The 24,024-nt window shown below is 39.0% G+C and overlaps 1 protein-coding gene across 1 annotated transcript in view; it reads right to left on the bottom strand.

Annotated features, from left to right (window-relative positions):
* The window catches only part of RYR2 (ryanodine receptor 2), a 6,224,161-nt gene that overhangs the window by 3,127,998 nt on the left and 3,072,139 nt on the right, over positions 1-24,024 (bottom strand). Inside the window, exon 28 of the mRNA XM_044059048.1 lies at positions 3,718-3,926. Coding sequence (XP_043914983.1) covers positions 3,718-3,926 — 209 coding nt within the window. The remainder of the gene's footprint in view (positions 1-3,717; positions 3,927-24,024) is intronic.

Raw genomic sequence — 24,024 nt, forward strand, 5'->3', positions numbered from 1 at the left:
GTGGTGCCCTAGGCAGCCATCTAGTAGGCCTATGCCTAAGGCCGGCTGTGTGTCAGACAGTCTGATTAAGTGACTTATCAGTTGCCAGTACAAGGCCAAACATGATATATCTAATACTCAGTTCAATGACTATAGCCTAAAGAGTCTATCAAATGATTAGAGTAAGACACATAAGATAACTGGACATCCCTCCCTTATCACTGAGTGAGGGGGGCTGTAGGGAAAAGGATAAGTACAGGAAGCTAAGCATGATGGTATTTTACCACCTAATGGGGATCAAGTGAAGCATATATTACTACACAGGACCCATAACAGCTTGGTTACTCATTATGGAACAGCATCATTTAATGAAAATTAACATTTTGTTGTCCTAAGTACAGTGTGATCAGAAGAATAAAGCATTCAGAGAATAAAGTCTCTAGAAATGATCTTGGTGAAGTATGAGACTGAGAAAAAAATGCAGGTTGAAATATTGGTGCAGTACACGGGTATTACATCAGCATTTATCCCAATAATTTACATTAAAAAATTGCCTATGTTTTTCTTTTTTTTTTTTTTTTTTGTTTGAAGAATGCAGAACAATGTGATCCCCACAAAACAAACACCCTAAACACCTGCTCAAAAAAACAAACTTCCACAACAGAATAAATAGGACCTGCTGGCAAGAGGGCTTTTGCTCCCAAAAAATTACTTTTTTACATAATAGACTTCCTTTAGATGTAAAGTAAATTAGCTCACTGACTCTATTTCAGTGCAACCTGGAAGGAAGGAAGGAAGGATGGATGGATGGATGGATGGATGGATGGATGGATGGATGGATGGATGGATGGATGGAAGGATGGATGGATGTCAAATTGTAACTCGCCCTCGATCTGACCTCTTAAACCCTCACTGGGAAGTAGATGAATTTAAGTAATATTTATTTATATTGTAGTGCACTGCTGAATTGGGATCTTGAGATGATTAGTCTGATCAATAACCTAATAGTTAACCTATAAAGTATGCATATCTATAATGCTGCCTGCAATGGCAACCTTCCATGGACTACTATGTAATGGTTGCCATGCAACCTGAGTCAGTTTTAACCCCAGGATGTCGCTTTATTGAAAAATTCCCTTGCACTAAGTGGTCAACTCAAATCTGATAATTTTGTCAAATTCTCGATGATTAACACTTTTATTTTTGATTAGTTTTATCCTTATTTTTAACACTGTGTACTTTGGTTTCATTTGCACGGTATGCCATGCTACCATTAACATCTTAACTTTGAACATAATGTGCATGTTCTCAAACATATAGTGAATCACTACTGGTACTCCCATATACTCAACAGTAACTTGGATGCATTTCTACTTTGGTTACTTAAATATGTATGTTGCAGTTAAATATATCTTCTACTCTCCCATATACTGCTAACATATCAGTGCTCTACCCTCTGTGCATGCACTGACACCTACCTGCATCTATGCTATGTAGCACAAGTTAGTCATGCGATCCCCACTGCCCATTCAGATATAATATTCAATATGCTTTTGTATCCTGTTATAGTAATATTGCCTTCTCTCACATGAGTCTTTGTGGTGGATGAAACAGACACACTCTCAGTTGCCAATGCTGATGATATATATATATATATATATATATATATATATATATATATATATATATATATATATATATATATATATATTCTCCCTGTGTAATGTCTGTACTCACATTCATTCTTTTTTCTCTCAGTTTGATAATGGCAAGTATAATAAAGAGGAAATAAAACAATGCCCTGAGCATTATGAGGGGTAAACAGAAATAAATAGTACTGTGCAAAGTACTACTTAATATGAGCAGTTTTTTTTAACTTTTCAGGTGTGATAGATTGGGCTAATGTGGTTAGATGTGCATTCAAACTAAATGTTTTTGGTCTTAAATACAAAAAGATGGAGTTTAGAGGCACATCTTGCTATATTTCATGAAGCTAGGACAGCAAAAAAAATAGTTGCATTAATTAGTGCTTTGCACAGCAATACTAATTTCTGAAAACCCACTGTATGTTCATAGTACCTAGTTACATACCTCTCAAACTTTCATCTTCAAAATGTGGAATATTGTTTCTTAAAATGTGGCAGATTGTCTCTTAAAATGTGGTACAAATGGGCAAAATATGGAACATTTGTTAATGGCTTCAACTAGGAAGTTCATAGCACAGTTAATTGTTTCTTTATACTTAAAACTTATTTTGATGAATTTATCTGATTTATTATTACTCACTATGACTATTTGTTATAACATTTTTTAACAATCGATGTGTGACACAGCCTTTTAGTATGGAGCAATGTAGAACACAGAATTTTTAAGATACAAAATAAAGAACTCTCTTTATAAAGCAGTATGGTTGAGACGTATGTCTACTTAAACCACTGATATGTTGTAGCTCAGGGATCAGAGCACTGCTCTAGTAAACAAAGGGTCATGAGTTCAAATCTCTCCAAGGCCTCTACTTGCCCTTTGGGTTGAGGGATGGTATAATGGTTAAGTTGTTTACCTCACATACACAATATACAGGGTTGGATTCTCACCACTGAAAGGAAATTAGCTAGGCTTAAAACTACTTACAAGGGTTGTTAGCCTAGTACTTATCTATGAATTTTGAACAGTATCACTAACTTATTACATCACTTACTTACTTAGAATTGGCCCTAAGACACAGATGGAAAAAGTCTTGACCCCAACTAACATGGGTTTGAGAAGATAGCCCAGGTGCTAAAGAAGCCACCCGTGAAAGGATGTGAGTGAAATGGTGATACTGGCATGCCATTTCTGATGTTCAAGCACCATATGTTGGCTGGCCAGGTAAGCATCGTTGACTGTCAAAGTGTGAGGCTCTTAAGTAGGGAGAAAAGGTGAGCAAGAATGGTCACCTTCATTGTTGGGTCATGCCACTGCATGATGCAGTATACCTGCTGATCAAAAAAGAGAAGATGAAAAGATTAGGCTATCAAAAAAAGAAAAGAAAGAAAAAACATGACTAGATTCTCACTTCCACTACCGTCAAAAAAAGAAAGTGGTTCCATTAAGTTGCATCTACCTTAGAAAAGAGAATCAGTTTTACAGGATGGTGTGGGGTATAAGACGGTGGGCTGGGGCAGGAAAAGATGAATGATGAGACTGTGGAAGCTGGAATGTTAATGTTAAAAAACCCAAAAATAACTACTTGCTTGGGGCTACTACTGCAAAGGATAGTTTAAATACTAAGTGCAAAAATGATCTTCGTTTTTTGGTAATCTGCAGAAAGACTGCCCTTGCATTACCGATAGTGTAAGAAGATGCAATAAACTTTGCATATATGCATAACATTGTTTATTGTGCATTAAATAAAACTTTTACATCTTGTTTCTGTATTTTAAAGTTACCATTGTCAAATGTGATAAACAAGTCAGCAACACAGTGCAATAAATATATAGCAAAAATATGCTGACTATAAAATTCAGTGCAGTTTCCTGTGTTCACTCAAGAGACACTGTTTGACTGGTTATAGTTTCAATAATGAAAAATAAAGACATTTTGTATTATATAACAAATATGCACTACTGAAAACTTCACTATTGATACAACCACTAATTTATACAGTTTAGGCCATATGCTGCAGTTAGAATTACTTTAGTGTTATATAACAAAGACTAAATATAACTACACACAGGCCTGCAACAAATATATGCATACCTTGAAGCCATCAAAGACAAATGACTGGTCATCAGATCCAAGTTCCCGATCAGGCCGAATTCCAGGTCTGGTCCAGCCCACCCTCATGTCTCCAGCAGTCACAACCTCCAGTTCAAAATACCACTTCCCAGTTTTCACTGCATACGTTTTCTCTGCACGAAAGATCCGGAACTTCTCTGCTACAGCACAGGACACATCTGACTTTGCTGCTGCTAGCAAGAAAATATAATGAAGCACCATGAATGTAAGCCATTTTTCTGAAAAGCTTTTTAATCCAAAATGTTTTTATTTCTCATTTAAATATATTTACATTTTATCATTTGAATCCTTTGGTTCTTAATTGCAGTCGTAGATGTGACAACATGAAAACCCTCATGTCTCCATACATTGATATGCATCTACTCACCCTCCTTTCTCCCTTACTTCATACACCTCATAAACTGGCATTCTCATGCCTATCACAGGAATTTCTTTCTTTAGTTTTTTTTTTGTTTACGTTAACAATGCTTTCTGTACTCAGCAGTAGCTTGGATACCCTGATTTTGCTAACCATCAGCTGCATATGTGATTGTAAAAAAATACTTTGCTGAAAAGGAGCCTTTGTGGTCCTGTCTGCATACCTTCTCTAAATGAATGAATAAATAAATAAATAAATAAAACCAATTGAAGTTTCACCTACAGAATACAAACACACTGAAGATTCATCTGAATGAAGCAATACCACCTTACCCTATTCTCATATGGGGGATTTGCACTAACACTCCACCATATCTATATATACTATTTCCACCATTGCAGAGCTACAGAAAAAAAAGCTTAACATTTTGAATAACTGTGAGTCTACAAACAGAAACCATATAAGCAATCATTTACATAAAAAAATCGATTAGTGAATTTCAAACTGGGGAATGCAGACTAATCAGCATTCAACAAAAAACAGAGAAAGGTATTACTCTCAACTTGATAGTATTTTATGCATCAGAAATGTAAATATCTAAAACTAAAAACCTTGCATCATCTGTAGAATTATTTCAGAATTACGAAGTGTCTTTCTCTGATGTCAAGTGTACATGTCTTGCCTATCAATGGCACAATCTATGGCAAAGTTTCAATAAATCAGGAAAATGATGGAGGCAGGTAAACTGATGTTCCTCAGTGACAAGATATATCAGCACAATAATGGCACGCCAGAACTTGTATAAGCAATAATGACATGATTTCTCAACAGTAAAGAAAGGCATGAGAATTAAGTCCTAATGCCACAAGGAAGAAGGATGGAGTGACGCTCTTAAGCAGACTGTATTTCAACTTTCTGCATGAGAAATGCAGCAAAAGTTTTTGTATTGCATAGCTGTGAAACTATATGGAATTTTCTGCTGCTAGTTTTCCCCAAGTGAATTTGCTGGATAGGGTATTTTGTTACCATTTCAATAAAACAAAGACTATGTATGTAGCAATCATAAAATAACATTTGAGGACTGAAACAATAGTTTATTAATAAAGCTAGAGATGATCTGGTTGCTCATGAGTGCTATATAGACCGGGGGAGTTTGTGTTCCCTAAGGGGTCCTCTATGCATCTGCTGTAGGAGCCTTTTGTTCTTTGGCCTGAATCTTACTTGGCACCCATTTCAATGCAATGTACATCAACCATTTTATAAGCGGAGTATTTCAGAGCATAGGTAGATTCTGAATTTATGCTGTACTGATGAACCACAATACGAGTCAGTGTATTTGCTACTAGTAGTGACTGGGTAACTATTTGAAATGTTGAGAACCACAAGAACAAGTCTTGAAACACAGAGACTAAATGGGCAAAAGCAGACTTATATTTACCAACTCCGAGATGGCCATTTCTGGAAATATTATAAAAATAATCTCAGAGTTAGTATTTATAGGCTTGAAGGGGATGTGGTAAGCTTGCCTCCACACTGGGGGATGTATGGGGCCCCTGCAAAAAAAAAAAAAAAAAACTTGAAAGGAGAACAGCAATGTTTCAATCTGTTTTTTTTCTTTCTGTTGGCAATCAGCATTACAAGTGTTAATATTTCAATAACAGGCATCTCAAAGATTATCCTTTCTCTGGAATAGACTTCCCATCCATGTGAAGCTAAGCTCATTCATAACTGTATTCAAATATAACATGTCTAGTGGATAGGAAATTGTAAATGAACCCCTGGTTTAATACCTATGTTCCTAATGTAACGGGCAGCCTGTAAATGCTTGATGTGTACAAGCCTATATCTATATCCTAATCATAAAATTCCTTGAGGTATTGACAGGTCAGCAATATTTTCTTAAACTGGGGGTAATATCACCTAGGTTTAAAATGGCTCTTGGGACAATAGCCTAGTAACCACCTATGAATCTATAAACCTAACAAATAACCATACCCTCTTTGACATTTTTATAACAACATTCTCACACAGATTCAAGCAAATTAGTTGTCTACCTAAATTTACTTAGTTACCATGAAACACTAGATTTAAAAGGCTCTTGGGCCAATAGCCTAGTAACCATCTACGAACATATCAAATAACCATACCCACCCTTGACATTTTTATAACAGTGCCACACAGATTCAAGCAAGTCAGTTGTCTACCTAAATTTACTTAGCTACCATAAAACAACTAGATCTATTATTTCATTAAAAAGAGTCTACCCAAATTAATTTCTTCCAGAACATTCTCTGGGTCTAAGGCATCATAGCTTTTATATGAACTTCAAAACCTGGACTGGTTGCACCTTTATCAAGAATTTAACCCCACAATGTCCAATAATATCCCAAACTCCTTACTTACAAAAAACGATGAACTAATCTTTTTATTTAACTTTACAGAATTGTGTGGCAAACAGTTCCCTTGGCTCGACCAGAAACTGAAATCCTTAAGAAGTAGGGATATAATATACTGCAATTCAAAGTCCTCAAAGGGTGGGACACTATTATATCTTTAGGTAACATCCACATTCCACATTAATGAAGCCAAAACCTGTTACCTTTGGGCAAAGCAAGAAAAGATGACATCAATTCCCAAACTATTCTTATAGACTATCAAAGAACTAGCTTACATAGGTAGTGCAAGTACTAAAGACAGCAATTCCTTCAACAACTGCAAGACTTTAAAAACTTAAAACTAATCTGCACATTGTCACAGATGGCTGCTGGTAGTCCACTCTCTTCAGAAATCACATGTCCCACTTAACAACTAACAATGAGAATAATGCATCACAAATCAATTTTCCAAATTTCTACATTCAATTAATCTCATCTGAGGCAATACAGAAACTACCTGAATGGCATCTGCATCAACCTTTTTTTCCTATTTTTTTATATGGGGTTGGGGTGTCACATTAACAGTGAGCAAATCACCTGGAACCAATGTTCGCCGGGCAACCTGATGAAAAAAAAAAAAGACTAATACAAATTCCATTGCTTCTACCCTTCCTTCTTTGTATGGCTGCACACATATTAGCCAAGCCTTATCAAACATTTTCAGTCTCTCTTTAACAACCAGAATTGTTCTTCTTTAGCTTAAAAATGGCTTAATTATTTGAATACTAGGAAAATCCTCAACTAGACAGCCCCAGTGGCAGACAGGAATAAAGCCCTGACTATGGCTCAGACTACTTGAAACTGATTGGTGGCTGTGGCTCAGGAACTTGATGGACCTGACAGTGGAGGAATGGTTGTGCCCATCCAGGGAGGGAGGACAGTGATCTCAGGATATCCATTTCTACAATATTTTGGAGAAGGGGCAGCATTGCATGAAGCAGTCCCATGGGTAGGACACAGGCCACCAAGCCAATTCAGCACTAGCTTTCATCTCAAGTGCACTAGAGTGCACTCCCACATTGGGAATGGCCTTATTTTCCTTACAATGATGCATGTCATTCAACTCTCCACCCAGAGGAGGGGTAGTTGGCCTAATAATAAATGCACCCTGATTGCCAGGATGCTGACAAGGGCAGAAATCACAACTGAGGTGGCTTGCATGATGGCCTCATCCATCCAACTCTTGTCTTCACTGGGGATGCCCAGAATGAAGGAATGAATGGGTATGGTTGAAGGGGGAGGCTTGACAGTCACAGGCACAGTGGGGGGGAGGGCACAAAGAAAGAAATCCTTACCCTCTAAACCCCACAAGTTCACACCTATCAATTCTCTATGCTCTTACAAAAATATTTCAAAAAGTACTTTATAAGCAAATATTCAATTGCATCAAAAATATGACTATCCACATGAGTTTTAAGACAGGATGCAATACTTTCACTGCTTTTTACTCTCTCAGAGACAAGACTTACTCTAACATGGACAAATGCAGCTCACAGATGGTATGCCATCAGCTACTCCTACTGAAACCTTTGATGCAGACCAAACTCTCTTGAATGGCTCCAAAATCACATCTAATAGTATGCATTCAATATCAAAAATGGCGACCAAATTTCTACAGTAGGGAATTTATACCCTTAGGATCCCTCAAATGTCAGTTCCTGGAAGCACTCCCTTCTCCATAATTATTAATTAACTTTTTTTTTTCACTTCCCTGCCGGCACCTTCATGCAAACAGTATCCTTATACACAAATCTGGCCATTCCCCCAATGCAGTACAATTTGAAATACATTAAAATTAAGTTCATTTTATTTTATTCTATCCCCCAAAAACTCTATGATCTTTGGCACTGCACAAAATGTAAGTAGCAACAGCCCTCTTAATATAATTGATACTCATAAGAACAAACTGAAACAAGTAAAAACATCTAGAAATACCTGGTGATTTTACTGGACCTTACCCTCTTTTATCACACCACATACAAAACCCAAGACAGAAAGCATTAACACAATAACCTAACTAATACTTTCTACAGCATCTCTAATCACCTAAATCCATAGCTAGGGCAGCACTAACAATTAACTTCCTCATACCCTTACTAGAGTATTCCCTACAATATTAATTTAACTTTTTCACAAAGACATAAATCCAAATCACCAGTTTTTCTCCAAAAATAGCTGAATAATTGTGGGTCCAGCCCAACCCACTCACCTTCAACCTTCTGTATAATAGGTATGACCCTTCCCATAACAACAAACGTACAAGAAAAGAACAAGGCTTAAAATTCACTCAGCCTACAAAGACCACAATTTTCAATTGCTGTGAGAGGAGAGTTTTAGCAAACTGGTACCATCAAACTTCAGCAACCTTCTCCAAAAAATTAGAAGAGATACTGATTTTGTCAAGTTTAAAAAGAATCTTGTAACCCACCCATAAGAAATACCTGCATGGAAGTGCTTTTGAAACATAAGCTACTGCAAACTTACTTTTTGCAAGCTATACACAATGGCACAAATAAAATAGTAGTGCAACTGACATATTTTATAATTAAACTAACAGGTAAAATTATAAGTACTAATTTAAATACACATATATATATATATATATATATATATATATGTAATATAAAGCATCAGTGTCTTTCTTCTTATTGCAAGAAATATGCAGATGCAGCATTGCATTCCAACTGACTTATCTTTCTAAGCTAACGTGCAATTAAAATACAAACGTAAATATGTAATTATGTAAATAAAGTTTCTCTTGTTTAAAACAATCTGAGTTTGCATTAACATTGCTGTTATGTTCAGTAATGGCTAAACAGTGTTAGTGTGGAAGTTCCAAGAAATGTCAGACAGCAGTCCTAACTACTTTATCACTGTGATGGCCATTTCAACACACGCTTTCTTAAAATATTGTTTTTCATCTTGTTTTTTGCAGTTTCTTAATATATGTCCAAATGTTCTACAGATATGATATTTTTAGCTTCACTTTACAGTCTACAACATCACATGCATTAGCACTGTTGTCTTCATTTTCCTGAGGTACTTATCCACTTGTATTTCCCTTTTTGTGCACTGTTACATTTCACTGCAGTTTGCCTTAGTTTAAAATATTAAACGTTTTGATTTTATTTTATATTTAAATCTTACGTTTTTTTATTTATGATTCCATCACTAAGTCCATTTTTAAGGCATTTTGAGTTCTAAATTACTTTCAGGCAGTCACCATCTTTGTACAGAAAAGTACATTTGTGTAAGTAAACTTACCATAACTGTAGATGTTTGAATGATCACTGCTGCAGTATCCTTAGCTACATGGATTATATCCTGCTAAGGATATAACAGCCGTCTAGCTTCCAAAGCTTCAGGGTACCTTCCATGTAACCAAATTGTCAGGCAGCTCCAGCTGAGCTGACTAAAAGACAAGTTTGGGTGCCAAGCCCTTCAGAGCTTTCCTGCCAACAGACAGAGGGAAGCTGAACCCTGAAAGGACAATGCTAAAAAATACAAATAAATAAATAAATAGCCACACCTGGGCATAAACACCACTCCAAAACACAAAGGAGATGAAGGGAGGGAGAGGTTACAGCAGCATTGATCATTCAAACATCTACTGTTATGGTAAGTTTACCTAGACAGCTGTACTACATTCATCATATTGATCACTGCTGCAGTAGCCTTAGCTATATGGGTAGAATACCTTAGCTAACTACATTTGCAAGGTAGAAGGAGAAGAGTCCATGAAACCATGGAGAATAGTCCTTGCAAAGACCAATCTAGACCTAGAAAAGGAATGAAGCGTATTGTGTTTTGTAAAATTATGTACAAAGATCCGTGTTGCAGCTTCTAGAATACTTGTAGAATCCAACCATTTTCAAAAAGACAAGGATGAAGCCAAGGCCCTGGTAGTGTAGGCTTGACCCTGCCTGGAAAAATGTTGCTGTGGTATTACAAAAGGTAATAGCCTTAGACAGCCATTTGGAAATAGTCTGCATTACACATGTTGTCCCTTCTTCTTACTGTTATAAGAAAAGAACAAATCCTAAGATGTGAAAGATTTAGTTCTGTGAAGACAGTACCTGAGTTGTCAGTGGACATCCAAGGTACAGAGTACTATTTTTCTCTCATTCAGTAAAGAAAATGGAGGAATTGATAGTTTGGCATAAAGTAAATTTGGACACCACTTTAGGCATAAAAGACAGATTAGTTCTTAAAGAAACTGTCTCTGTGGAAAATGAGATAGTGTTGACTCACCAAAAAGATTGCAACTCAAATACTCTTCTTGCAGAGGTCAAAGCAATCAGTAAAAATGTTTTCCATGTTCTGAACCTCATGTCAGCCAGATTAGCTGGTTCAAATGTAGCAAGTGTTAGCTCCTTTAACACAAAATTAAGATCCCAAGAAAAGGCCACTGGTTTTCTTGGAGACCTCTTAAGTAAAACCCCTTTCAAAAACATTTTGGCATGAGAAAGCCTTGAAAGAGAAGGATCCATGGGCAGACATGGTGAAGTAGTCAATAAATGAACCTTTACAGATGTGTAAGAAAGATCACTGGATAGTAACTCACACAGATATTGTAAAACCAGAGACCAACTAGTCCTGAGCTGGTTGTATTGTTCTTGGCAACAACTAAAACCCTTTTATATTTGCTAATGTTTGATTTTCTCGTAGTAGCCTTTCTTACGAAGTTTTACAGAGGAATAAGAAAGGCCATAGCATAGTAACTCATACAAATACCAGAGAACAAATAGCCCTGAATGGGTGCTGGTTATGTTGTTGGCACCAACCAGAAACGCTTTTATATTTGCTAAAATATGACTTTCTAGTAGTAGGCTCTTTTGTCTCCATTAGCACCTGCTGCATGTTCTCACATAAATGGGTGCCTAAACGAAATTAAGATTCTTATCATCCAGGCAGTCAGCTGAAGTTGACTGGGATCAGGCTGCACCAAACACACGTGATCTTGTGAGAGAAAATTCATTTTGTGAGGAATTTGGGATGATTGCCCCTGGCCATTTCCAAAAGAAGAGAAACTCACTGTTACCTGTGCCAGAATGTAAGTCACTACAATGATCTTAGGGGATTCCTTCTGAATCTTCAGTAGCACCCTGAATATTAGAGGAAAGGATGAAAAAGTATACAGGAATAGTCCCGTCAAAGAAAAGAAAAAGGCATCTGTCTTCCAGGTCTTTGTTCATATCCTAGAGTAGAATCTTGCCAGCTGATTATTTACAGAGGAGGCAATGCGTATACTACAGGAACTTAACCACATATGGATCAAATCTTGGAAGACTCCCTGATATAGTCTGCATACATGAGGGTCTGTCCTGCTCAGTGTACTTGCCACACAATACTACTCTGATGGAATAAAGGATGCCTTTAGAATGAGACTGAGCTGTGAAGCTATATCACAAGCTAACATGACCAGTCTGCAAAGGGGGTACTACTTGGTCTCCCCTGCTTGTAGATGTACCACATGACTGTGGTATTGTCTGAAAGAATTTAAAGTGGTCCTAGAGGCCAAGAATGATTCTGAGAGTTGATCAGGGCAAGCATCCTTTTTTGATATTTATGTACTTGCATCTGTCCTAGGTGTCTCAAACACCTTGCACTATTATCCCTCCTGAAACTGTCATTAACATAATATGCATAAGTCTCAATATATTGATGAAATTCATTTTAAGTGGTCATGTTATTTTCCTTAAAAAACAGACATGTATACTTAACTGGAAGCCACAGGTGGTCCCATGACAGCCCCTTCTAACTGACAAAAATATTTTCCATTGAAGTAAAACATATTCTAATAAAACACCAAATATATACATTCTGTCAAAGTCTTTCTAAAGCATCTTTATTAAATAACAGTGTAAATAATCGCATAGGTACACATATATTACTAAAAAAGAAAACAAACCACAGAGATATTTTCATTTTTGCATGCAGTACACATATTTCTTTTAACAATTATCATTCACTTTGACATTAAATACATTTCTCAATTCCTGTCTTATTTAAACATCATTCTTCGTCTTGAACGTTATTTTTCATGTACTGTTCCCACAAATTCCATTTTTTTCTATGTAATTTGCTCCTTCCTACCCCCCCCCCCCCCACCACACACACACACTTTCATCAGACTTAGGAACTATGCCCTCAGTTGAGCTGTCAGCTGAAACAAAAACACTTATTCAATTACAGTGGCAGAAAACAAAGAAATAAGCTTGTTTCTTAATTTTCTGCTACATTAAATCTGTGTTTTGCAGTAAAAAAAAGAAAGAAAGAAATATGCACCAGTGCATCTGCATCTTATTGGCTGCTATTTGTAGCCAAATAGAGGCACAGATGCAGTGCAGGCACCATGACTAGTTATAAACAAAACACATAAACCAAAAAAAAAATTAAATGCAGTTTGTTGCACACTTGCCAACATTATGCTATGTGGAGGAAACATAACTTTCAGCTTCCTCAGTTTTTCCAGGATGTCCCTGATTTTGACTCATGTTTAATATTTCATTTTTAATAGTTCATGACAGTCACTGAGGATTACAGTCAGTTTGTAATGCCACTCATTAGAGTTTCATAAAAAAATACTGCTTAAAGCTGCATGTGTCAAGAACATACGCATCCTGACTAGTGTGTGTGTGTGTGTGTGTGTGTGTGTGTGTGTGTGTGTGTGTGTGTGTGTGTGTGTGTGTGTGTGTGTGTGTGTGTGTGTGTGTGTGTGTGTGTGTGTGTGTGTGTGTGTGCGCGTGTGTGTGTGTGTGTGTGTGTGTGTGCGCGCGCGCGTGTGTGTGTGTGTGTGTGTGTGTGTGTGTGTGTGTGTGTGTGTGAAGGTCTGGCTGCTAGTGTAAGCGAATGTGTGTAATTGTGAGTGTGACGGCATGTGTGGGTCTATGTGTGTGTATGTGAATGTGTACCCTGATTTTGCAGAAAGCATAACTCTCAACTTCCCTGATTTTGAAAAACAATCCTGACTTTTTCTGACATTTTATCCTCCTTCACTTACTCCCAGAACCTTTTGCAAATGCTAGAGCTGCTACATTCCTGGTGTTTTTGTACCCATTACTCAAATGTGGAAGTCCCTCTTGGTTGTTATTTCACTACAAAAATCAAGGACTACAAGAAGAGAATGGTCATAAAAGTTAGTCCTGAGGCATATTTTCTTAAATATACTTATCACCATCATCACAAGGCATACACAATTGTGATGATATAAAAATAAGTGCATTAACTGGGGGCAAAGAGAGCATTAAGACATTTTTGGAATGTGTCTAAGGTATGTGCATTGAAAGGAAACATAGCTCTCACTTGTTTATTTTGCATAACATGCCTGATTGTCTTGTAATTTTACTCAGGCTAACCTTAGACAGAGGAAAAAACTCCTGCACCACTCAGCCATGACACTTTTCTAACTTTTTTGGTTTTCATTTTTTTGTCCATGCTGTTAACAGCAGCAGCTGCAACTCTTCTTAATTTCTGGCCTTTCTGCTTGATAGCAGCTATGACCTAGACAACAAATCACAAAGTTATATAAAGACTCACTGATTCATTGTCTACATCACAGTGGGTCAGACTAACCAGAAAGCCTAGAAACATTGAGCAATGGAAGGTAATGGCATTAACAATGTTTGAGAGTATGTGTTCAGTAACATCATGAGGAATGGTCCAGTTTGTAGTAGGGATTCTTTTTTACTCTGGCAGGCAAACAAATATGATATCATAGCTCCCAAATGTCCCTGATTTGCCTCATATAAAATGTTTTATTTTCTGGTAAATCACTGAAGACATACTAAAGTCAGTAAGTAATACAAGACAGTAGAGTTTTAGGGTTTTTATTGCTCTCGGGTATTTACGTCAATGTTACAATCACAAACATAATGACATACGTTTGAGTTTCAGACTTCATATCTTTCAGAAAATACATGAAAACATAATGTTATTGTGTGGCTCTTATTTATTTTATTATGTTTTGTAACAGTCTGACATCCGAGATACACGTAAAATAGCTATAATTGCTGTGGATGCCTACGGAGGAAAATGAATGCCGTTTGCTTATTATTCTGACTTTGCAGGACTAATCTGATCTGTGTGAAGCAATTTGGCATACTTTAATTGTGGATACTTTTTCTGTGGAACAAAAAAAAATGCATTTACCACAATCAGATATTTGAGGTGTGTCAAGGCAATATAGTAACTGTAATTGATGGTTATGAAGGCTGTCTTTGGAAAAAAGTAATATCCCTGCTGTTTATCAACACTCAAAGACCAACCATGGCAGTTGTAGCAGTGCCACACAATGTACAGTATTTGTTGAAATCAGAGCAAAACTAGCTTTCTGTGACCGTATACATTTGGGGTTGCAGTGTATTTAAGAAATAAAAGTTGGCTGTAATTTCTTTCACTACCCATCACAAGCATCAGCATAACACATGATAAGTGACTATCTTTGGGTGTCTGCTAAGAGCAGGATGTCTATGAAAGCAGCTGCTCATTGGCACAGTAAGTAGTAGTGATATCTGATAGTGCTCAGCATTAGTTAACTTCTCAATTGTGGCTTCTTCTGTGTGGAGTTTGTCTGCCCTCTCTGTCTCTAGGTGAGGTTATCCATGTATAATGGTTCTTCCAACACCCCAAAGAAATGGTGCTGGTGAAATGGCAGCCCTCCTGTTTACCTGTAAGTAAGCATGCACGCATGTGTATGCATGTGCATGTGTGTATACATCTTGTGACAGAGTAGGCTTGTCATGGGCAGTTTCAGTATGTGTGCTTGTGAGTTTAAGTATGAGTTTAAAAATAATGTTAAGGTTTATATCTTGCAGACACACAATATTGTTAGGCATGTATATAGGTTCATAGGTTCATAGGTTCATACTAGGCTATCTGCCCTAGGGCATTTATAAGCCTAGCCAGAATGCGTTTGGCTTTCGCCACCCATTTTAAATTTATTTTTCTATGCCCTTTTTCGAGGTTAGTATACTGTGCCTCTGTCTAACAGTGACACAGAAGTGATACCCGGGGTAAACCTACAATCTCCCATCCACTCATCAAGATTCCTCTTGAAGAGAGTCAGTGAGGGACTCTGCCTAACCTGGACTGGGATTTTATTCCAGAATAAAGGGAGCCTCTGGGTTATGAATCTGTCCCTCCAGCATGTCCTATTTATTTCAGTGCTGAGGTTCAAGTCTCTCGAGTGCGTAGCTCGATGGGATTTGGATTTTCTGAGGTGCAGCATGTCCATTAATTCCGGGTTGGACATGGCTTTATACATCAGGCACAGATCGCCTCTGAACAGGCGGTATGCCACTGAGTAGAGCTGGAGTTTCTTTAACCGGGCAGCATATGGCATCTGTTTGAGCCCTTTGATCCTCTTGGTGAGGTACTTTTGGGGTCTTTCCAGTTGCTGCAGTTGTCTGGTAAGGTACATCCCAAAAGGGGCATTGTACTCAATTATGGGCCTGATGAGGGATGAGTAAAGAGGCACGATGACGTCCCCTGATCTAGATGTGAATGCCTTCATGATTAGGTGGGCTATATAAAATGTTTTTCTAACCACTTTGGCCACGTGGTTGTCAAATGAGAGATTGCTATCAACTTGGGTCCCCAGGTCCCTAATTACTTCTTCTGTACTTAATGGATTACCACCTATGTGGTAATTTGTGGGCACTTTGTTTTTGCCAAAGGGGATGACTATACACTTTTTGGCATTTAGCTTGAGGCCATGGCTCTGGCACCAGTTGTCTGTTTCTATGAGGCCCTTTTGGAGGATGCTTGTGTCGACTGAAGAATCAATTATGGCGCCCAGTTTGCAGTCATCTGCGAACTTGGTCAGCCACAGTCCTTCCGTGTTGGCCTGTACCTCCGAGAAATATATACCGAACAAGAGAGGTCCCAGGACTGAGCCTTGTGGGACACCACTTGTAACTGGTTTGGAGTCTGACATGGCTCCAGCAATTCTAACCATGTGGGTTCTGTCCTTGAGCCAGTTTGCAATCCATCTAGTGACATAGGGGTTTATATTTAAGCTGGTGAGCTTATCTATAATGCCCGAGTGGGGAATTGTATCGAAGGCTTTTGCGAGGTCCAGGTAGGCTGTGTGGGCCACCTTCCCCTCGTCAATGGCCTTGGTGACTGTTTCAAAGAAATCAACCAGGTTTAAGAGGCAGGATCTGCCCTTAAAAAAGCCGAACTGGGTAGGATCCAGTGTTTGTAGGTCCCCAATATCTTTATTTATGAGGTCCATGATGATCCTTTCCATAGCTTTGCAGACCAAGCTAGTCAGGCTTATGGGGCGATAGTTTCCAGGATCCGTTGAGGCACCACCTTTATGGAGAGGGACCACTGTTGCTGTCGCCACTCTTTGGGCACATATCCTGTAGTAAGGCTGAGATTGAACAGTAGTTTTATGTTTGGGTTTAGCTCTTCTTGGAGTTAATGTAGGACGCAGCCGGGACACCATCTGGTCCCATTGATGCTGTGTTTTTTGCTGTGGAGAGGCGGCTCTTACCTGAGCATCTGAGATGTCAGGGGCAGCACTCTGCTGGGATAGATATTTGCCCTTTTGGTGGGGAGGGAGAAGTTTGCGCTGAACCTGTCAGCTAGGATGTTGGCAATGTTTGTGGGTTCCGTGTATTTTTTGTCATTTTGGACTAATTCTGAGCATATCTGGGAATTACCACCCAGGTTCCTAACATAACTAAAGAAAGCCTTGTGATTATCCTTAGTGTCCTGTGCAATTTTTCTCTCGAAGCTAGCCTTAGACAATTTTATGTGTGCCCGTAGTTTTTTGCTAATACTGATCAGTGATGCCTTCCCTTTTTGGGATTTTGCTCTATCATTTAGTAGCTTCCTCCTTCTATTGTATAGTTTGTTTATGGCTGGGGTCCACCAGACAGGACATCTGCCTTTGGAGGATTGGGTCTTGGTTTTATTTGGGATCGCATGATCCATGCATTCCTGAAGGTGTTCATAGAATGCGTTTATAAAGGATTCTGCGGTCTGGGCCGTATTTTCCACAGGCCCATGGGCTTTGAAGGATTCCACCTCAGTTTTAAGGAGTGTGAAATTTGCTTTAGAGAAGTTTTTCACTGTGGTTTTCTGGGCAGGGGGTGGGGTCGGGATGTGAATATCCAGTGAGATTAGTTTATGGTCTGATCTTACCAGTGAGGGATACACTTCTGGTCTGGAGCATAGAGTCCCCATGTTGGTGATGATCAGGTCCAGTATGTTTTCCCCTCTTGTGGGAGTGGTAACAAGTTGTTCCATAGCATTTGAGTTTATAAATTCTAGGAACCTTTGGGCTAGGGTGTTGGAGTTAGAGTAATGCTCCCAGTCTATGTTTGGGTAGTTGAAGTCGCCCAATATAATGGTGTTTGGAGAGACCTTCATATTTTCCAGTGTTCTCAGGAAGGCTGAGTGGGGTTCCTGGGTTTGGGAGGGTGGTCTGTAGCAGGCTATAAACTGGAAGGCAGTTTTACCCACTGTTAGTTGCACATGGATAGTCTCTGATGCTTCGTGCTTTGCCACCAACCTGGAGGTGTGGGTATCTTTGATGAATATCGATACTCCCCTCCTTTTGTGGTTCGGTCCAAGTTTTGGGGCTGAAAAGCATGGTATGAGGTATAACCTGGTAATGCTGGGGTGCTCTCGGGAGCCCTGAACCAGGTTTCTGTTACTGCACAGATATCGATGTTCTCCATGCTAAGGAGAGTTTCGAGTGCGTGCATCTTGAGGTTTAGACTTCTGGCGTTGAGTAGCATTACTCTTAGTTTCTTATCCCTTGTGATACCTATGGAGGTGGGTTTGTCTTTTGAGCCTTGCCTAAAAAAGGCACTATGGGGGTAGCAAGAGCCTTTGCCAATATCCGAAGGCCCAGGGGTGACAGGTGCAAGCCGTCCCTAGCGAAGCATCGTGGCTTGTTGAGCATATCATCCCAAGCTGACAGGCATTGGATCCCCTTTGAATGACACCAGTACTTAAGCCAATTGTTGAAATTGATCATCTTGTCTTCATATTGTGGCATCATTCTTGGTGAGGGTAAGATGCTACTCAAGGTCAGGGTCATACCGGCCTGGGCTACATGCTCAGAGAGCTCCTTTATGTCTCTTTTCATGTAGTCCAGGGAGGTATGTCTCAGGTCATTCACACCAGCATGGACAATGACTGAGTCATATTTGTACTTGCCTTGGAGTGACCTGAGTGCTTGTGTTATGTGGCGGATCCTAGCACCCGACAGGCTGCTCACCGTGACCCTCTCCTTGTTCAGCCTGGTGAGCGGGGCGTCAGTGTGCCTGACGATAGAGTCACCTATTACAAGTGTATCAAGTGTGTTGTTTAGTCTTAAGGGCTGTGACTGTTTGGCACACTGGCTTTGTGAGATATGTGTTGCACGTGTTTTGTTTTGGGGTAGCGGCTGCTTGGGTGTCTGCTTTGGAGGTCTCTGCTGCTTCGGCAGATCTTTATTTAGAGCCTCCGAGTATGTTTTTGTGTGATTATGTGTTTGGTTTGCTGTCGTGGTAGGTCTATGTGAGACTGGAATTGTAGTGAGTGTGGTTTCCTTCTCCTCCTGACTGGTTATGCCAGTACTGAGTTGAGAGAGCTTAGCCTCCAGTTTGGCAATATGGTTGCATCTCTCACATGTGTTGGAATTTGTTGGGAGGAGGAGAGGGTTGTCTGTGTACATGAGGCAGTTGTAACATTGCCTCAAGATTCCCAGATTCACCAGCTGGACCGGAGAGGAGATTGACAACTGACCTTTGGACATGCTAGAATAATATTGGGAATTCCTTAATAATTGAAAACCAGGGCCAGTGGGGAGTGAGGGTGTAGTGCTTTTAATTTTTAGTGCTGACTTATATAATTGCTTTAGTGAGCAAGTGCCAGGTAACTTAAGTGCAATGTGTTACAGGTAACTTAAATGCAAAACGACAAACAGTAACTTTCTTTCAAGTGAAACAAGGAAATAAGTACAGTAAGCAATGCAGATATCACTAGTGATCCACAGAAGCGCTGAGAAGCCGCATATTAGGTGGAATTAGCGTTCCAGGGAAATAACAAGCAAACAAACAACAAGCATATAAACAAAGCTAGATTCAGCAGGCCTGGATCTAGTCTATGCTACAGCAAACAAGGTGTACCAATTTCAGTAAGATACAGTTCAAATATTCAGGCACTATAAACCTTTAACCAGAAATTCCCAGCTCAGAAGGGCAGAGTCCAGCCTCTTCTCCCACAAGAGTGCAGACCACAAACCTTCTTAATGTAAAATAACTGGCCTGAAGCCGAAGTGCTTAAACTAGAACTAATACACTTTAAGAATAACAGACACTGGGCTCTCAATCAGCAGTTCCCAACTTAGAAGGATGAAAGCTACCTGTCCTGCCACCACAGTGCATGCCACAAACCTTCCTAATGTAAAACAACTGGTCTGAAGCCCAAGTGCTTAATCCAAAAGACTTAGAATGATAGCTACACTTTAATCAAGTTATTACCAAGCAGTAATAAATACAATTGAATACTTTAGAGAATGCCTGGATTAGTGTTCAAGTTACACAAACAAAGCTAGATCCAGCAGGCCCGAATCCAGTCTATGCCACAGCAAACAAGGCGCACCAACTTCAGTAAGAAGCAGTTCAGATATGCATGCACTATAAGCCTTCAACCAGAAATTCCCAGCTCAGAAGGGCAGAGTCCAGCCTCTCCTCCCACAAGAGTGCAGACCACGAACCCTCTTAATGTAAAATAACTGGCCTGGAAGCCCAAGTGCTTAAACCAGAATTAATACACTTTTAGAATAACAGACACTGAGCCCTCAATCAGCATTTCCCAACCTAGAAGGATGTAAGCTACCTGTTCTGCCACTACAGTGCAGACCACAAACCCTCTCAGTGCAAAACAACTGGTCCGAAGCCCAAGTGTTTAAACCAAAAGGCTTAGAATGAGTTACACCAAGCAGTAATAAATACAATTGAGTACTTTTAAGATGATGCAAAAGTAAAAAAGTAGGTAGAAACACAAGTACAGTAAAAGCAGATGAAATTTTTTTTTTTTTTTTTTTTTCTGAACAAGTGCTGAGATCAAAGAAACAGATTTGAGTGCTGAAACTAGAAAACTGGCTAGTTATAAGAAAAAAACTAAGCTAGAAGGCTTCCCTCCAACACAGAAGGGCTTGGGGGCTCAGAAGCCTACAAATAGTCTATACCACTTAACAGGAAAGGCAGGAAACAAGCTTAAATTTTTTTTTTTTCTGTTTCCCAGATGCTCTCTTTGTACACAGTAGGAGTGCCTGAAATCAGAATATGATCTCACTGCACTCAGTTGAGTGAGCAAATGAGATGGGCCCAGAAGGAGTATCCAAACACAAATTTACAAGAGGGGCGGGCAGTTGCAAGGCCACTAAGATTAACACCAAAACAAAAACAGGGAGGTTGGGTGGGACTAACTGAAGAGCAGAGTGAAAACTTCCAGTTCAGTTAATATTCCTTCCACACAGTTAAAATCAATTTAAATACTGTATTTTATTGAAAAAAAAGAGCAGATAAAGGTACTTAAATTCTCTTATACGTCCAGTTGAATATAACAAGTTCTTAGCCGGCCAAAGCTGAGGTTTTTAAGCAGAAAATATTTCACACTGTACCACTTAAATAGGCAAGGACAGGAAATCAAAGAATGTGACTACCCCCACACCTGTAATTACTAGCAAATAACAAAATTCAGCAAACACTGACTAACTTCCAGTTCAGCTAATATTCCTTCCACACAGTTAGAATCAATTTAAATACTGTATTTTTGGAAAAAAAAAGAGCAGATAAAGGTACTTAAATTCTCTTATACGTCCAGTTGAATATAGCAAGTTCTTAGCCGGCCAAAGCTGAGGTTTTTAAGCAGAAAATATTTCACACTGTACCACTTAAATAGGCAAGGACAGGAAATCAAAGAATGTGACTACCCCCACACCTGTAATTACTAGCAAATAACAAAATATAGCAAACACTGACTATATAACACTTCTGGGTAGCAGGAAAAAAGTTAGAAAGTAATTATCTTTCAAAAATTAGAGAATAAATGCACCATATAACAGTCAGACCCTCAGAGCTTTTGGAGACCTGGTGGTCCCCAGAGCCCAGGCTATTTAAGTATACTTTGACACAGATTTACTAGCAGCCTCTGCCCTGAATACCACACAGTGTAAGATTGGCTATGCTCAAAGGTGTGCATAAAAGTCAATGTAGTCTCTGTGTGGGAGGGGGGGCTAAGGATGCTGTTTATATTATTTGTTTAACTCTTCTTACAGACCTCAAATGTGTGCACAGAAAGCATGTATAGCTTATATAAGGGCAGTGCACAGTTTAAGAGCAACAACTTGGACTGCACTGCTGTGAATGTTATTTTTTCCCCCACCTTCCTCATTTCCCACTGTCCTCTAATGGTCAAACATTAGACTTGTACACAGACGGCTACACATTTGGTGGCAGGTGTGGTTATAAATATGTGACAGAAACTGCCTGAAATATGTTACTTGTATTCTATTTAACTTTTGCTTTTCTCCCACTCTTGACATTGGATTTGGTACACAGAAAGTGGCTGTCTTTTGGAAGTAGGATTGAAAAGACATGCTGTGTATATGTTTGATAGCAGCCACTTTAAATGCAGCTGTGCTCACTTCTGTCCTGACTTTCATCCCAAAGTAACAGCAGAGGGATACAGAAAACATTGACTATTTTTTAATGGAGGAGTAGGAAGGCAGGCACTACTCCCAGATATGATTTCTGTATCCTCACAAGCATTTGTCTTCTTGATTTATTGTGAGCTGTTATTTTGTCAGACAGTTGTTTTCTTCATTGAAAGAAAAATAACACTGAATTTATTTTCTTATTAATTTTCTTTCTTGCATAGGGTTGCCACCTTCCTTCACGGCTAAAACCGGAGCAAAGCCATGCCCCTCGCGTCACCAGTAACCCCGCCAACATACCGCCTATTTTGGGACGTAACGACAGCATCACTCGACGGGAACGCCCTCTTTTTTCATTCCCGCCGCCTGCTTTTGGCTGATTTACTATGCTTTTCTGTAAAAAAAGCATAGTAAATCAGCCAATTTTCAAACTCCGATAGTCTGTTTCCTTTTTGAAACAGAATACCGGAGTTTGTACAGTGTTTTCCGGACTACCGGAGAATCAGTTTGATTTCCTGATAGTCCGGAAAAAAAACGGAGGGGTGGCAAGCCTATTCTTGCAAGGTAATGGTTGAAAAAAAAAGCTTTAAATGCACCACACAGCATCCATAACCCCCTAACATCTGTAGCTGAATCTCACTAATTATGCCACAGTTATTACTGTGCCCTCTTGTATAGTTAGGGTGTGTTTAAAAGATGCAGGAAGAAGGAAAGTTGAACAGCAAGACTTACTCATGGAAATCATTTCTGTTCAGTATGGGTTTGTGTGAGACAGAACAGTTAAATCAAGCACAATATGTAGTAATGTATAGAGAAAGAAGACTTGAGTTTGGAGTGGGGATGATATTAGCTACTGTTGATGTCCTTAAAGCTTTTTTGATTGTGGCACTACAGTTATTTTTGTTGCTTCACAGTGCTTTGCTCGTCAGTTCAGTTTTCAGCTGAGGAGCCTTCTGCAGAGAGCTTGAATATCATCACTATACAAGGGTTTCTAAAAGGTACTCCAGTTTCCTTCTGTATGCTAAAGGCATGCCATAGGTGATTTGATGGTCTTCCTAAGTGTGCATGTTTGTCAGCCTCCTGTGACAGATTATCTTACTATGTCATCTTATACATAACTGACAACTTTAAAGCAAACATCCAAGCAAGGCATGGTTTCCCCATGATATGTATAACAGTTGCCAGAAGGTTTATCCAACCCAAATTCTGCAGGCCAGCTAGACAGCTACTTATCATTGACCAAAGAGAGCCTCAAATTACAACACTGTAGATCAAATTTTGCATGATCCTAACAAGTAGTCTTTGTATTCTAGAAAAGGTTCTCCTACTGCTTAATAATGATCAATGTTTTGCTGTTTTGCACACTGTTACAGTGTCTTTGAAAGGTTAATTATTCAACAGTGGACTATGATCTTGGACTAGGTGTATGTCCTTCCAAGTCCTGCTATTGTTCTTCTGGGGTTGATTGTCATTACTACTTTTATAAATGATATCAAGTAGAACTGATAATGACGTTATAGCAGTAGCTGTATTTTCAAGTTGAATGATGATAACAGTATTTTTGTTTCTCCAGTTGCATTTTAAATTGTTAAAAGCTTGTCTTGTGTCTATAACACAAAACATCTGTATGCAGGTTTGCATTATATTTCATTTATTACTTTCTACAGTTAAATTCTAGTAAGGCTGGAAGCTTGTAATGCAGATTTTGGTAAGAAGAGTTGGTGATTGTTTGTGTGTGTTCTTTTAATCAACCTCTAAACCAATACGTATTAACCCCAGCATGCATGGGCATGCCAGACAAATCAGAAGCA

This window comes from Protopterus annectens, chromosome 1.part2 (assembly GCF_019279795.1).
Source record: "Protopterus annectens isolate FY-2018-M chromosome 1.part2, PAN1.0, whole genome shotgun sequence".
NCBI classification, from domain to species: domain Eukaryota; kingdom Metazoa; phylum Chordata; order Ceratodontiformes; family Protopteridae; genus Protopterus; species Protopterus annectens.